Below are 17,615 nucleotides of genomic sequence, written 5' to 3'. Positions count from 1 at the left end.
GCAAGTGGCGCAGGCCTCTGAGTTGGCGAGGGCAAGTACCGGGACCCAGGTCCCAGGCAGGTCTCAAGCAAACAAATAAAACTTTGGCCCCAGTTCTCTACATTCAGATTCCATTCCTACAAAAGCGAACCAAAAAACAAACAAACAAACTTGAGAAGGTCAGCGTGCGCCGAACGATGTCAGCGGCATTGTTGCCACAAAATTTACAGCTTACAATAAAAATAAAAGCAATATTAATTGTTGTTGCTGGTTCGTTTCCCTCTGGCTGCTGTTTACGACGCACACACGCAAGAGGCAGGGAATCACAAAGTCGGATGGTTTGATTGCCCTGAATGTGCCTGAAGGTTGGCTGCCGGACAATCTGTTTTGTAGCTATCGGCCATGTCAGGGCCAGAAAACGAAAGTAAACCCACAGATCGCATCGCATCGCATCGCTCTACATTTGCATACTCTACCAGCGGGGTAATGTGAGTTTATGTTGATATTTGTAAAGAATTGAAGCATAAGGAAATACTCACTTATTTCATATCTAACAGATTTCGGTTGTCAAGATTAGCTTTTTGCCACAGAAAAACAAACCTTATCAGAGAAACACGAGTCGAATAGCGATTTGCCTCATCATGCTCATGACATGTATTTTGTTTTTTCATTTTTCAGCATGTTCTTTTGCATGGGAGCAAGACAGAGACACTGATTAGACCTATTGCTCAGCGTGGAATAATTACACCTTAGAAAGGGTATCATAAGTTTCGCTCGTACACAAATTCAGCCGCCTGCTCCTATCTTGTTTGTGCTGTCATTCATTCATTCAGGGCTGTCCCCGGAGTCGCCTCCGAATACCATTTCCATTTTCATTTCCATTCCCATTCCCATTCCAAATTTCTGACGCACACCGAAAGGCAGCCAAGCACGTCCGGAAAGTGGCGTCCATCAGCCCCAATCTGATTCTCCCTGGTTTTTGCTGGTGCTGGTGCTGCTGCTGTTGCTGTTGCACTTTTCGGCCAATTTGCATTTATAAACATTTGCAGAGAGGGCGCAAGCACGAAAACTGTGGCAGACAATTTAGCATATTCATGGAACAACAACTAAAACAATTAGGCGGCGCAATGGTGGCTGGTGGCAGGTGGCAGGGATGCAACATACCTTTCTGCCTCAATCTTAATCTTTCAGAGAAATACGCGAATAGTACTCACTCCCCTCCCTCTCTCCTGAAGTCAGTCGTTTGTTTTCTGTCTTTCCTTTTTTCGGGGGTAATTTGCACGTCACTCGAATGAGAGCAGGAAGACCTGAGACTTGGCTTGTCTCGAGACATGTCCTCTGCGTCTTTCCTTCGTCTTGACTTCATTCCACACCACTTGCCTTCACTGCTGCCACACCAAACCATTCCACACTCCAGTCCACTTTTAGTTTAGTGTTCACTCTACTGGTTTCCCTTTTCGCCCTCCGAAAAGTTTTTAGTGGCAAAAATTGAATTTGCGAGGAGAGCGAGAGAGAGGCGAAGCCGCCTGGGTTTTTATAGAAACTTCATTAGTCCAAATTAAATGTTGTACGCGCCATGAGCAGACAGCGTGGTGGCAGGGACCCCAGGAGCCGAACCAGAAACCAGAAAAGGAACAGATGAATGAGCAGCAGCATCAACAGCAGGGAGGGAATGAACTGGAAGATGTGTCCTCAAGCAGCGAACGCTGACGTTGACACAGTGGCAGTAAGAAACTAGTAAAAACTTTTTACTTCTTGGAATTGAATGAGTTATGTCGGGGGCAGGGATCGGGGAATCCTCTTACTCATTCGAAGGAAATCCAATAGAATGGGAGTCTGAAGAGTGAAGGTCTCTATAAGTGAAGATGAAGTAATATAACTATAATCAGGGATTGCTGCCAAAAGAGAGTTCTCAGTGCACTTTATAGATGAATTCTAATGAATGTTCAATAAAAGTTAAATAAAATGCCCTTTATCGGCCGTGTGCAGCACTCCCCAAAAAGCTGCCCCAAAGGAGCTCCTTTTATTCGCCCAATATACATACAAATATCTTCCAGGCGAACAGACACATTCGATTACGAATTAAAACAAAAAGAGAAGAGACTAGAGCCACAAGAGATTACAGATTACTTGCAATGAATTGGACTACAATAAAGAAGAAATTTAAGGCAAAAGCAACATAGAATGTGTAGAAAGTCCCATCCAAAAGCTAGCCCACAATTTTCGTATATGTACAAGTATGTCCACATTTAATGGCACTTTTGTTGGCCCTGAAAAAAGTTGTCCACAAATCGATATACGACAAACCTAAAAAGTTGTGAGGCTTCGACGCGCACCCCAAAACCCAAATGGATTGTGTCAATTCAATTTTCCCTAAATGTCCGTTTTGAAGCGAGACTCCTGCCTATCCAATGAACGAGTTCTGTTGTGTATGGGTGATTATTGTATATGTGTGTGTGTGTGTGTCTGCTTTGAAGGCTTCTTGCATTTCAATTGATTGTAGTTGGAAATGGCATCGACATGGGAGAGACGGGCATGAGGCAGGTGGTCCATCCTGTCGACCATTAACCAGAGCGTTGCATGCGCGCGCTCCAAGCGAACGTTGAGCGATTTCCGTTGTGGGTTGCGTCATGCACATTGCACACAAACACGGCCGTATCGACTTTCTCCCATTCTCTTGCCTTTTTGGTTGAAAATCTTGCTGCAGCTAGGTGCTGGTGCTGGTGCTGGTGCTGGTCCTGGTGCAGCCAAGGACTTTGCTGATGCCACGACGTGACTGAGCGATTACTCATATCCGGCAGCGCCGCAAAGTTCCCGTTCCTGTTCCTGTTGTTCCAGTTGTTCCTGTGTGCGCGCACAATTGCCCGGAGGAGGTGCCCGTGTGCCCGTGTCCATGTCGGTGTCCACCAGTATCTACATCCCCCAACTGCACCCAACTGCAAGACCGAGACAGTCCATCCCCTAGTCTTGGCAAAGGATTAAAGCTGTCGGGCATTATGACGTTAATGAAAACCAACACCGTTCATGCACCTGTGCATGCGCTTCACACCTGCAACCCGACTGCAACCACCAGAGAGGGCCGCAGAGCCACAGCCAAGCATAAGTCTCGCCGCCCAGCTCGTTTGCATATGGTCGGTCGGTCGGTCTATGGTCTGGCCTCAAACCCCCAACTTACACCCACTATACGACTCCTGGACAGCCACCATCCCCCAGGACACACACACACACACACAAGGGGGTGTGGGGTTGGGTTGTGCAGTGCACTGTCTGGCGGCACAGTTCGTTTTAATTTCTACAATTATGCATGGAAAAGTGCAATGTTTGTTGGTATTTTCACTGGCACTTTGTTGCGTGTTAGACAATTTACACAGCCCCCCCGTATCCTTTGCCGCCCGCCCACCTGCTATGCTCATGCCAGTGGCTAAAACAGTTAATACATCAAAAATATGCAAAATACATGTTATACATACATCTATGAAACACGCATTGAATATACATTTATATATGTAAATGCGGCAATTATAGTTATATATTTGTATATGGATATCCATTATGTACCGAACACAACTATATGTATGTAAATATGTACATGTACATACATATGTATGTCTATTCATTAGCCGCACGCTTTGGTGGAGAGTGTCAACGCGTCGCTTCAACGCTTCGCTGCTCTCCTTCCTCCTGTGCTAATAACCATTTTGGTGGTTTCTGCCCAAGGGTCACGTCACGCAAGGATATGCTCGGTTTGGTCCACAAAATGTGACAATTTTGATGAGGGGTTGAGGGCGTACATAATTCATGCAGCATGCATCATGCATCATAGTTTGACATTTAAAAGCGTAATTATTGTATAAATAAAAATTGTTTTGTGTCCACTTATGCCGCTCAAATGCAAGCAGTTGGCTTTAAATGAAAACAAGTTAAAGCGGTCTCTGTGAGTTCTATTGATTAATCGAACCTAAAACTTGTTAATCAATTTCTACTCGGATGTTCTGTAATCGTTGTATAATTTTAAATCAATTAAACGATTAAAACTTGTGTTACAACAATTTTTAATTGATATTTTGAACTTTTTGCATAAGCTTTGACTCAAGGGAGTCATCATCTAGTCGATCAACCATTGTTACTGCTACCACTGCAATTTCTGTTGCTGCTGCTGCTGCTGCTGCGGCTGCTGCTGCTGTCAGTAGCAGTCGACAACATGCACAGCTTTTGCTTAATTATTTTTCCATTAAATGCCAATTAAATTTGGATATTATGTTCGAATGCTCTCGCATTGAATGGGGCTTAAGGGCAGGCCATACAACAGATACACAGATATAGATACAGCAGATGCTCCAGAGCTTTGGGGCCCTGGTGCCATGGCAACATTTGATTGCAGTTGCAGTTGCGTAGTCTGTACACATTTTCTCCCTCTGATTTTTTGTTACAATTTTATTTTATTCTTTTTCATATAATTTGCAAAGCCCAGAGACACGACACGATAGAAAGGGGGCGACAGTGTCCCTCCTCGCCTCAACGCTGAGGATGATGGCGGCGACGACGACCCAGTTGGCAAATGCAAATGTTCTACATACATTTGTTAGCTTTTGCTATGCGTCGCAGAGGAGGAGAAGGAGGGAGCACTGTGTCTGGGTCTGTGTGGGATGAGATGCGGTTTTATTGCATTTCAAAAGTTGAAATTATGTTTGCTTTTCTGTGTGGCAACTGCCTTTGACTAAGTGGCAACCAAAGCCATGGCAACGGCAGCGGGCAACGAGCAGCAGCAACAGCAACAGCAGCACTTGAGGCTGTGCAACAAAAGCAACACAATAAACAGAAGCAAAGCTCCTGACTCTCAAGTGGACCAGGAATCAAAAGCTTAGTCGTTTATGAGGCTGCCTCCTCCAAGGATGGATGCAAGTGGGATGGGATTCTATCCGGGACTCAGCTTTCTAATGGGTTTATTTGCTATTCGTTGTTGAGGCGTGGGCCAATTAATACATTTCAGAGATGAATATAAATTAATTGCCTCTCAAATCAGGGCAGGGCAGGGAGGTAGAGCGAAACTACTAGTGGGGCAGCTCGTGCTCTCCTCTAATCAAACGATTACCCTGAGAGATGCCCTCGAGATATTTCATTACTCTCCAGCACCAGCACCAGCAACCGCACCAGCTCCAGTTTCACGTTTCATTATCTTCTACTTACTGGCCAATGATTCATTTAATTTCAGCACTTGAGATACTAGATCTCCCTCGGGGGGCAGCCACCACTCCTGCTCCTGCTGCTGCCCCATGCCACATGCCCCAGGGCTTTCATCCCGTTGGTACTTGGACCATTTTATTGCCTCGCCTTCGCCAATTGCTTTGCGCGTTCCTTTGGCTTTCCGCTGTTTGCTCCGTTGGGTTTTTCCTCGCATAAAAAATGGAAGTCAGTCAGTGAAACATTTTAATGTTTAATAATAACCAACTTTGGTCTGTGGAATGCGTGCTCGCTCTCTCGCTTAAAGTCGCGGGACTCCTGCTCCTAAACGGCTCGCATCGTTACAAATTGTTGACCCAAAATGGTTGCGACACGTTCGGCCAGCGAATGAAGCAATTGCCAGAGAACCAGAGAGCCACAACCACTTCGTTCGTTTCTCCTTCAGCCACTGATTCGAAGTGCCACAAAAAGTGGCCATTTCCCCAAAAGGGTCGCGCTTCTCGTTGCCGCTGCCTCGTCCATCATCATCCATTGACGGGGGATGTCAATGGGGGGGATGTCCTCGTTGGACGAGGAGGCGTGCAAATCGAAGCCTTTTGCCGGCGATTCATTTGCATAAATTCCGTGCGTTTACAGCAGGTGCAGGCGGGGCCATGGCAACCTTTGAATGGAGAGTGGGAGAGCGTGTCTTTTGATCTGCTCAACGCCGATAATGATGGATCTGCTGGTGCATTTGATTGGATTACATGCGTACAACCACGCCACGAATGGTGCGGGATGGGGGACTCCACTGTGTTTGGAAAAGGCTAATTGGACGGCGACTAAGCTCCGGGGCCAAGGTCGAGTAGCCCGCAGAGATAATCCTCGTAGGGGAAATTCAAATAAAGGCAGGGTAGAACGAATCTCTGCAATGGTATCAGATTATACTTGCCGCAAATTATAAAACACATTAGATGGGAGGGCGATTGCCATCCCCATGTAAAAGGGTGCCCCCGACTAATCATTGGCAAATGTTTTGGATACTCCACAACATCGAAATGTGAGCGAAATTGAATCGAATTTCATTAAATGTAAATTACAGGGAAAACATCATCGATGGGGCAGTGCTGATTAAAGGGAATGCCAGAGTGGCTGTCGCTTCCTGCCCCGCAGCTACAAATTACAGTGTGAAATTGTATCTGATTTCAAAAATTGTTGCAAATTAGAGAAAACGTCGATGGCAGAAGGGTACACAACTTACCCTTCCATGAGCAACCCTTTTACAAAACTAAATTGAATACAAATTGTCTGCGAATTGGGGATAATTTCTATTGAAATTGCATCCGATAAATACATGGTGCGATGTGGAAAAAGGAATAGGGTAAAAAACCTTTTTCCAAATCAAATTAAAGTGTATTAAAAGTAAGATGGAGACATCTAGTTTTGGGATTCAATTGAAAGTGGTATGGCAATTATCGAAACTTATAGAATCAATCGTAATATAATTTGTTAGCAGAAATAGTGTACGATTTCAATAACAACCAATCATGGAATAGAATGTTAAATAACATCGTGGATAGGTGTGGAAAAATGTCTAAAATATGTTAACGGGTACTGATGAAGGCCAATCATAAATGAACGCCCCAAGGCATTCCCGGAATTGCGCAAAAACAAATTTGTAACTAAATTGAGAAAGTGTTTAGAGGAAATTCAATTAAATATCAATCATCGGCAAGTACTAAAACTCTTGCTCAATGATTTGAGGGTTATAAATCATCATCAACAAGGGGGTTGAAAATAATATGAACTTGAGAATATATTGAAGAAAGATAAGAGGAATACATTCCCTGTACTCGGAGTGTACATTCTCGCATATGCGACTCACGTTTTCAATGCAAATTTGATGGGCGGGCAGTCCAACTCCCACCCTCTGCTTTGACCCCTCGATTGGATTGATGTGTGTGAGTGTGTGTGTTTGTGTGTTTGTGTGTGGCATTTCATTCAGGGTGGGGGTTTAATTAAATTCTCGATTTGACATCTGTGGCGGCGGCGTCTAATTTGATTGTTGCACAGCATTTATACTAATTAATGCAATTCGATGCTTTGTTTCAGGTGCCCAACATGCCATTGAAGCTGCCAACAGTTTCTGCAGCCACAGTCGATTCAGCAACAGCCACGACCACGACGACACCTTGCCTGCACCAGCGGCGATTTCTTGAATCTCAGAAGCAACAGCAGCAGCAGCAGCAGCAGAGTGTCAAAGATGCGACGACGACAACAACAACGACAACTACGCTACCCGCCGTATCCGTATCTGTATCCATATCTGGGCCAGCAGCTGTCAGTGATGTGTTCTCAACGCTGATGAGAACGGCGGCGACAACGACAACGGCAGCAACCGTTCATGCAACAATAACAACCACACCTGAAATGGCCAACAAAGGTGAGCAAATACACATGAACACACATATAAATGTAGACCAAAAGAAATGCTTATACACGAGTATGTGCGAGTGTAGAGTACATAGAACCCATGTCCGTGTGCCCAAACCAACAGATTTCCAACTTAATCAATGTTAAGCGACGACAAACACAAACGACGAAAGACGAAACGACAATATTTGAGGATTGCCACGGGGCCAGGGTTGCCAGACGATTTGCCAGGGCAAAGCTAAAGCTATGGCCACGCTGCAAAAAGTAGATTCAATAAATTTAAAAGAAAATCTCCCAGCGCGGCGCTCCACTCAAATGAAATGATTTGCTTGGCAATGACTTTTCCTTTTGATGGCCCTAAAGGAATGACAGACCAGAGACGCTTTAGTCATTTATTTGCTGCGCCATGGCAACCCTGGGCTGTCAGAGCTCCCCTGCGGGCAAGCGTTTTTTCCGAGCAGCACAAAAGTATGCTATAGAAAGAATGTGAGTGCGCTGCCGCTGCCTGACTGCCTGGCTGCCTGCATTTTTGCGCAACTGCAAGGAGAAACATGCACAAAAAAAACGACGACGACGATGAACAGGACGAAGACGATGCCAGGATGCACAAGAGGGGTGGTGGGGTAGAAAGACTGCAGGGAAAGGATGAGAGGTCAGGGCAAAAGGAAAACTAGTGTAGATACGTGCGAAAAGTGCACGAAAGGCTAGGCCAAGGAAAAGCCAGCCATAGACCATAGAGGCAAAAGCGAAGGGGGGAAAATGGAGCATGCAGGGACACAGCAACGTATACATATGCATGTGTGTGTGTGTGTGTGTGTGTGTATACACATTTCAGGATGTGCATGTGTGTGTGGAAGTGCAAACAGATCCAAGTGGAAAAGGTGCTCGATGTTGGATGTTGGATGTGGCTGCTGCTGCCAAGTGAAAAACGATGCCTAGACAATGATAAAGTGAAAATGCACACTGGGAAACAAACATGGATGAAAACTGAGAATGAGAGAGAAGCAGATAGAGAACGAAAGAGCAGCAGCAAGCAAACACACGAGCAGCAGGAGCTGTAGCAGGAGCTGGAGCGAGAGTTCAACAAGCTTAAGACAGCTTTTGGGGCGCAGGCAACGGGAAGTGGCTGTTCCCCCCCATTTCTCCCTCACGACAGGAAGTGCATTTCGGATGCTTCCCTGTTTGTCTCCTGGCTAACCCCAACTCCCTACCGCCCCATCGCCTGACTCCTTTTTCCCCTTGTTTGATTTTCCTTTAGCCTGTTTTGATTTGCCCTTCTCTTGTGTGTGTGGCACCAAGCGAGGGACAAAGGAACTTGACGCGTTCCGCCAAACCAACGCGTTACTCAAAGACATTTCTCGGATGTTTGCCACTCCCCCAGCCGACTGTTTCTGCTGCTGCTGTTGTGTTGTTGTTTAAGCCGCTTTAAGCCTTAAATAAATGTTATTTTTATTAAAGACTGGGAAACATTTGCACTTGAGAAATGCCCTCAGGCAGTTTTTGGACAGTTTTCAGTGGGGGATTTGTGAGCAGATTGCCAGGCAATGTCGGTTAGTGTCGTTTGTGGCAGAGCACCCAAAATTGAATTTGTTGTTGGGGAGAGCAAGTGCCACCACTTAAGAGAGCTTAAGTCAACGCAGTGATAGGTGTTAGATCGTTGACTGAGGAACCTAAGGGATGTGAGAATGCTCTTCTCCCCTCACTAAAGGGTACACTCAATTCGTTGCTGATTTCCATGGGATGCGCTGCTCGCATCTCCTTTCAATCAACCATTCAACCATTCCAGCAGCGTTCACAGCAAAAACTTTCTATTGACACCGCTCTGCATCCGGTCTGAGGGAGGGGGATGCCCATCCTTATCGTTGCGGCAGCCCTGTGGGGGGGAGGATGGTGGTGGCTACAGCATTCCTGAAAGGCTTTTTCTTCCAGCAATTCAAAGCAATTTGATTTCCATTTGAGATATTTGCTGGAGGAAAAAGGAAAACAACTACAAAACTGTTGCCAATTTCGGGAAAAGGGTTCCGACACGACACCCAAAACACACAGGCACACACAGAGAGAGACACTCACAGCCACCATTTACCATTCACCTTCTTGCCACATTTGCAACAGACGGGGAGGATGAGGCTAGAGAGGATGAAACGTTGAGCAGTTGGCCAAACATTCGGCAAACATTGTTAAAAAACTTTCAAATGAAAAGGTTAATTGAAACAAAAGGGACTTGATGGCAAAAGTTTAGCCGAGAGCGCGTCCATTTCGAACCGCCCACCAGCCACGCCCACCACTACCCCCCACAACGTATGCAGCAGGCAATTGCAGGATCCTTCGTCCAGGGAATGGCGGCTTATGGCTGGGAAGTGGGCGATTGCGAGGGCCAATCAGCGTCGCATTAAAAACGCCACACAAAGCAAAAGTTTTGCACGATTTAGAAAATTTCGCGTGGCATTGCAGCAGCATTGAAGAGGGCTGTGGGGCAGGACCAAGGGCAGGAGCCGAGTGGCGTAGCAGTTGGTCAGGAACTGTGGTCCGTCCGTGCGCTCCGTGGGTGGTGTGAGGTGTGGGGTGTGGCAAAAATATTTGCGAAAAATCTTTTACCCCCTTCGCGAGCTTACTGCCAAATGAATTTAAATTTTCTGTGGTTTTTGGCTGGTTTTTCTGGGTTCACAGATTCAGCGTGTTGGGTTCTTGCCGGTTTTTTTGTGACATTTTTTTTTGCCAGCTTTGTAATTCTGCAAATGGCGGATAAACTTTGGGGAGTCGCTGGCATTGCCCTTATTTACATGCACATATAGCTACCATTTAAAATATTAGAGATACTTAACACGCAGGGAGAATATAGAGTATTTATCGCTGGGCACTGCCATATGCCATGACATTTGCAGCCTTAATCCTTTATTTCAATGCAATAAAGTGGCCAAAGTTTATGGCAGGAATTAAGGGAAGTTTTTGCATGTGTGAAGGTTGAGTAAATTTATTATTATTAGTAAGTAAAAATCATTTAAAAATGCATGAAAGTACCTTCCAGTGTATCAAAAGTTTCGCATTCTAGAATTTGTTTTCCTCTTTCGGGTTCATCTTTTGCATTTGGATAAAAGGGCGTAAATTGTGTAGAGTGGCTGGTTGGTGTCCTTTTTTTTGGTTGTTCTTTAATTATAAGTCCTTCATTATATCCTAACCGCTGCTTAAAAACCACTGGAGCTGCCCCACGCAAGCCCTTTACTTTCATCTGACTTTCGCAGCAGGAGCAGCAGCAGCAGCACGTTTCTGGCTCTGTGTGTGCTTTGATTTTATTCGGGTCGTCAGACTGCCCTCCAGTCCCACACCCATAGCCATTCCGCTTGGCATCCTTGTGCTTTGGGCTCCTCTGTAGTTGCACGACCTTTAGGGGGTGGAGCGGTGTGGGCAGGGGGGGTGACGAGTGTTTGTCCCCCACGCAAGGGACACGTTGCGGGCACTTTAAGGACGCGACGCGCTTTGCATAACCAAAACGAAGGATGCTGTCTTGACCTTTCACTGACTTTGCCTTTTCAATTTGTTGCTCCATTTCCAGAAGCTGATTGCCACAAATACGGCAATAACAAATTACCCCCACGGAGCCAGGCCTATGGAATGGCCACGCCCACACCCACATCCACGCCCACGCCCACGACTGTAATGCAAACTAGTCACGCATTAGCTGGAGGAGGAATAGGAGGAACTGGAGCTGTCGCTGGAGCTGGAGCTGGAATTGGAGTCCCTAAGCGCTCAGCCGGAGGACATGTGATAAAGCAGCAGCCAGGAGGAGCAGCTGCGCCTTCTTCCCTGCCTCTACCCGTGACGCTGCCACCACCCGCAGCACCACCACTGTTGCAGCAGCAGCAGCAGCCGAACTTCAAGGACGATCCCGCTGGGTACATGCAGCAGCAGACAGTCCTGCTGCACAATACGCTGGGTGGAGGCCTGGATACGGGCGCGAAAACCGTGACAGTGTCTGCCACATTCACAGCCAGAGCACAGCCACAGGAGCCCATTGTGCACAGCTCCCAGCAGCAGCAGCAGCAGCAGTTTCAACAGTTGCATATACAGCGTCAGAGGATACGAAGGCTCTCGGTGTTTGGCAAGTGGGAAGCGGAAGCGGTGGGTGGCAATGTCTCCACCAATGGGAATGCCGGACAGCGCACGCTGCAGGTGGACACGCAGGCCTTTGCGCGGCCACAGAAGCCACAGATTACCAGCGTCACGGTGGTGCCACCACCCCAGGAGTCGCCCGTCTCCAGCAGTGCAGCTGTGATGCAAGAAGCTGTGGAGAAGCGGCCCGAGCAAGTGGGCGCCATCTCCACCAGTCACGAGAGTCCCAGGCAGAGCTTGTCCTCGCCCACAGACTCGCTGCTGGATTCGGGCAAGAGCACACCCTCGCCATCACCAAAGCCACAGCAGCAACAGCAGCAGATGCAGATGCAGCAGCCGCAGATCCTGCAGATGCGTACCCAAGCGCAAATACAGGGACAGGTTACTGCGCCCGCTCCACAGCTGCGTGTGATGCGACAGCAACAGCAGACTCTTGCCGGACAGCGGCTGACTGTGGCCAGCAGCAATGCCGTGGCCACGATGACGCGCAGCATTGTGACCACCACGGCGGGCACTGGGATCACGGGTCGACCGATCACCACGCTGAGCAGCTCGCAGGCCGGAATGGCGCAACTCCAAGCGATGGCCGGACAAATGGCAGGCGCCACGAATGGCGGCAGTCAGCTGATAATGACCTCCTCCGGCCAGCTGCTGGTCATTCCGGGGCCACAGCACAACAAGCAGGGGAATCCGCATTTGCAGCAGCATCACCAGCGCGCGGGCATCATCCAGCAGCAGCAGCACCACCAGCACCAGGAGCTGCATTCGCAGCCGGGAGGCGGCTACATTGTGAGCCAAGCCTCGCCGGTGGGTGCAGCCACCTCCAGCAGCGGCAGCAGCAACACGGTGATCCTCAACTCTGGGGCCAAGCTGCTGCACCACCAGATCATCACTTCGCAGGCGGGACAGAGCTCTGGAGGAGCTGCAGGAGCAGGTGGCCAGACTGTGCTGCTCAATACGCTACCCAATGGCGGCTACATCGTCCATCAGCAGCAGCAGCAACATCATCCACAGCAGCAGCAGCAGCAGCATCTGGAGCAAGTGCGGGCCATGCCACATCCTGGGGCAGTGCCACCGCATGGCCAGACGCTGATCATCAGCTCGCCAGAGTCCAAGCGGAGGCCGCGCAAGCGTAAGAGCTCCGTGTGCCACACGCCGCCACCGTCGAGTGGTGGATCCCCCGCCAAGACGATCTCCCCCCAGATCTCGCCCAGCATACCCAGCCAGGCGCCCGGAATGCTGCACCAGCAGGCGGCAGCTGCCGCAGCAGCCGCTGCTTCTGCATCTGCACCACAGTTCCAGCAGCAGTTCCAGCTGAGTCCCGGCATTCAGGGCATCGTCGTGAACAAGGCCAACTCCTCGGGTCCGCAGCAGACGCAGCAGCTGCTGCTGCAGAACGGCCAGATCCTGCAGCAGGTGAACCTCATCGGGCAGCAGCTGCTGATGCCCGCGGGCCTGGTAATGGCACCAGACGCCACGCTGCTGCAGATCCAGAACATGCCCACAACCAGCCTGATGACGCCCCAGGGGCCCGTGATGCTGCGCACGCCGTCACCACAGAGCAAGCCCTCCTTCATCTCGCCTGGAGGCGGCGGCCAGCAGTACATTGTGGGTGCCAATGGCCAGTTGAGTCCCATTGGACAGATATACTCGACGCCCATGGGCCTGGTGATGCCCACGGGGCAGCAGGGTGGCGGCTCCACTTTCGTGCAGGCGAGTCCCACGACAACCACCATTCAGATCCAGCAGCAGCAGCCATCACAGCAGCAGCAGCAGCATCAGCAGGCGCAGCAGATCAGTCTGCAACAGGCGCAGGCCACCACCTATCTGACGACAGACTCATCGATGGGTCGCCAGGGCACGGCGGCCAGTCCGCCAGACACCACCACATGCAGTCCGAGCAGTCCGGAGCGACCGCCCAGTCATCGGAGCACTGGCAGTGATATGGTTTGTGGATACTCTCATCTCTGGTGTTGATCTCTTGACTCATTCTTTAAAAATCTTTTCGCGGCAGGTGCAATGCGTCTCCAGCTCGGAACCGGATGCCGCTGTCTCCCCGCTGAGTATGGAGAGTCGGCAGTCGCCATCGTCCACAGATTGTGAGAGGAGTAAGCATTGAGGATCATCATGCATGATTAAGTACTACTCTAATCCTTCTCTATTCTTTCCTTTTTTAGGCTTCGGCAACAGCAGCAATCTCTTTACGCAGCCAAGTGGAATGTATAAGCATACGGAGCCAAAGATACGACGCATACACATCACATCGCAGGCGACGGCCGAGAACGGGATGAGCCTGATGGGGCAAGGTATGCGTTTGGCCAACTCCAGCTCCCATTCGAACAGCACAACCGCCTCCATGCCCATGTCCATGTCCATTACATCGTCATCCTCGTCGTCGTCATCGTCGTCGTCCACTGGCTCCACTCATGTGGCGGGGGCACAGGGCCAGAGCCAGGGCCAACGCCCATTCATGCACCTTCGACAGCCGCCAGTCGGGCAGCACAACAACAACAGCCACCATAACAGCAACAACAACCACAACACCAGCACCACCACCTTCCTCCATAGCCACAAAGTAGTTAACATTGATTACCAGGGTAAGGCCGCCGTAAGCAGCGCACCTCTAATGTCCAGCACTAATTGCATCCACCACAAAACACTAACCATCCACATGGCCAAGACGCCACCCGGCGCATTGACCACTGCATGATCGGCCTTGTACACTGCTTTTAATCCTCTCCGCTGTGCCTGCTTGTAATCCTCCCCATCCTCTGGTGCTGGGATCGCCTCTTCATTTAGCCCCATGTCGTCCACCCAAGTCCAAGTCTCTATGTGCCTCTGTGTGCCTTTCGTAGAGTCGCCCAGCACAACAGCAGCAACAGCCACGGCTCCAGCCGCCACATCCTCCACCACGATGCCGGAAGCCAAGACCAAAGCCAAGACCACACCAACGAAACGTTCGCGTCGCCCACAGCGCAGCTCTGGCCGTGGCACATGCAACAGTGCCACTGCCACTCCGTTAATGCCGCCACGATCGTTTGCCATTGGGGAACTGATTTGGGGTCCGGCGCGTGGCCATCCCGCCTGGCCCGGGAAGATTGTCAAGATGCCTGACGGCGTGTGCACGCCCTCGCAGCAGTTCGATCACGTCTGGGTGCAGTGGTTCGGTGGCGGTGGCCGCTCCACCTCTGAACTGATTCCCGTCAACTCATTGCAAAGTCTCTCCGAGGGTCTGGAGGCGCATCACAAGGCCCAAAAGGATACCAGAAAGTGAGCATCCATTCGGTTGAAGAGTGGGGGAACAAACACAACTCAGAGGGGGGACCTAGGGCATTGGAAGAAGTTTTAGGGAACGCCAGAGGACCAGCACCGTAGACTAGAAACATTATTCGAAGTAGAATGAATATAGATATAATGTTTCTTTTTTATATTTCCTTTAAATTAATGTAATTTTTATACCTTTTAATTATAGATTTTTAGATAGAGTTTTATTTTACCATTTGCCATATGCTCATTTATTGTCCTAGCAATTTGTAGCACATTTTTCCGATAATTTTGTAGTTGTTTTATTTTGAGAGTTTGATTAAGCCTTTGATAAGTAGATAGACTTTTGTTGTTTTTAGCCTTTTTAATTAATTTATCTTTGATTTACTTTACTCTCTGTGTATTTGACTTTTTAATTTGCTAATTAATATTCTCGTTTCTTTTTTTTGATATGCGCTGAACCTGAACCAAAATTATATCCTGCCCTGCCAACCCCAACGTGTATAACTCTGTGTGCGTGTGTGTGTGTGTGTGTGTGTTTATATGCATAACCAACAACATCATCATCATCACCACTCGACACTCGCAACTCGCAAAAAAATATATAAAAAACACAACCCAAAAACCCACAAAACACTCCACTCCACACTCCACGCTCCCCAACCATCATCAAACCACAAAGGAGCCGCAAACTGAACTCGCAACTCGAGCGGGCTATACAAGAAGCAATGACTGAGTTGGATAACATTTCAGCCTCCTCGACACACACATCCGTAGCCACATCGGCGGCCGCATCCTCATCCGCTGCTTCTCCTCCGGCAGCAGGACCAGCAGCAGCATCAGTAATTCAGCAATCGCCCCCACAGCCCTCTTCAACGAACAACAAAATAAATGGACTGGCGCGGAGCAAGCGGCAGCAGGCCAACACAAGTGGAGCCAGCAGCATGGTGCTGACCGCCAGCACGGCAGCCACACTGAGTGGCCTCTTCAATCAGCAGCAGCGAGCCAAGCCCATACGCATTGCACCCGCTCCACCATCCGCTTCAGGGGGCATGGGAACAGCCGGAGCAACAGTCACGAAAGTGACTTCCAATGGAGGATCAGAACTGGCAGCTGGTGGCAGGACAGAGATCCTGAAGCTGGCCAAATGACCAGCGCTGTCGGCGTTGTCGTCGACAGTGATCACAGCGAACTATACGCTCGTTATTGGGCATAAGTAGGGGGAATTAGTGGAGTTCAGCTTGGCCTGGCCATATACTTAGTATATATATACTTACCGCATATGAATGTGTATCAATGTACAAGTAGAAAATCAGTTTAGTTAGATGTCTTCCTCTGGCTCAGCTTGAGACAGAGTGTCGCTTTGGAGTTGGTTGTTTTCTATTGTTTAACAGACAGACCCACATGACTCCCTGCTTAGTTGCGTCGCCGGGCGGCGCTGCCACACATTTGAAATAGACAATAATGCATCAAGAAAATGTTAATCGAAATCAAGTTACAAAGGAAGGTTCTAACCATAAGCGAGCGATAGATTTTGTTGCTTCTTAGACAGCGCTTCGGCGCAGAATTTAAGTTGTTTTGTATATACATAAAATCATTTATATATATCCCTTATCCATAACAGATTGTACATGTTAAGTATTTATTTATTGCGTATAGATCTTAGGTTCATATAGGTTCTTGTTTTCGTTGCAATTTGTAGACCTAACCACTATTTTTATAAATAGGTAGCCTAAGATGACATTTTAGCCACTAAGTTCAGCACTGGATAACCATCAATTACTCAATTACGTACTTTTGACTTTACCAAACAAGTCCATACAAAAACAAAATAACGAACGAATCAAAATCAGCTACTGTTTCTCATACCATACACATTTGTGCTCGGTAAACCCCAATATACAACAACTTATTTATGTCGTACCCAAATGCAAGCAGCGCACCACCATACACTGAGCAAATCGCGTAAAGAAGCATATAAAGAGAAATTATATTTATAAATTGTTATTATTTATTTAGTTGGAACTATTGTAAAATTATAATTGTACAACAGAATGCAAGAAACGAATTCACACTTAGCGGAACCACAAAAACAAATAAATTAATAAATGGAAAAACAAAACGAAATGGTTCATTATTTTGGGATGCTATTTATTAAGCATCAAATGGATGCTTGACAACTACCAACGCAGGAGGTGCACAATAAATACATCCCAGCACCTCGAACCTTTTTAAGGACTCTGTAAATTCCAGGATGTTTTTCGATTCACAGAAAGCCGAGGTACGCCCCGATCGCCCGACAAAAAAATGAAAGCGCAAAACAACAAAACAGTTGCTCTCCATTTTGGTTGTTGTTATTGTTGTACAACAAAAGTTTTCACAACCACACCAATCTTTTCCACAGTGGCGCCCCCGCTATCTTCGCTGATGTCTTGAACTACATTTTCACTGCTGACGGTTAAAGTCAGATCTAAAGATTAGATCGATTGCCACTACTGGGACTAAATTAGATTAATTCGAGAAGTTAAACTAATTTTGGAACTCTTCCATTTCTCAACCCATCAGGACGTGAGGCGTGTCCTCGCAATCGGTCGAATTTCCAGAATTATTTGCGACCAGACATATTTTGATATTTAAAGCGATAAGAATATGTCTTTTTAACGTAAATGTAT

General features: G+C 48.0%; 1 protein-coding gene across 1 annotated transcript in view; it reads left to right on the top strand.

Annotated features, from left to right (window-relative positions):
- The window catches only part of LOC117898688 (mucin-12), a 29,541-nt gene extending 12,766 nt beyond the window's left edge, over positions 1-16,775 (top strand). Inside the window, exons 5-10 of the mRNA XM_034808291.1 lie at positions 7,252-7,582; positions 11,123-13,626; positions 13,694-13,787; positions 13,857-14,276; positions 14,535-14,949; positions 15,626-16,775. Coding sequence (XP_034664182.1) covers positions 7,252-7,582; positions 11,123-13,626; positions 13,694-13,787; positions 13,857-14,276; positions 14,535-14,949; positions 15,626-16,094 — 4,233 coding nt within the window. The 3' untranslated portion in view covers positions 16,095-16,775. The remainder of the gene's footprint in view (positions 1-7,251; positions 7,583-11,122; positions 13,627-13,693; positions 13,788-13,856; positions 14,277-14,534; positions 14,950-15,625) is intronic.
- Positions 16,776-17,615: the final 840 nt, after the last annotated feature.

The sequence above is a fragment of the Drosophila subobscura genome, chromosome O (assembly GCF_008121235.1).
Source record: "Drosophila subobscura isolate 14011-0131.10 chromosome O, UCBerk_Dsub_1.0, whole genome shotgun sequence".
Classification (NCBI taxonomy): domain Eukaryota; kingdom Metazoa; phylum Arthropoda; class Insecta; order Diptera; family Drosophilidae; genus Drosophila; species Drosophila subobscura.
The sequence above is the reverse complement of the archived record's forward strand: the minus strand, read 5'-3'. Positions and strand labels throughout refer to the sequence as shown.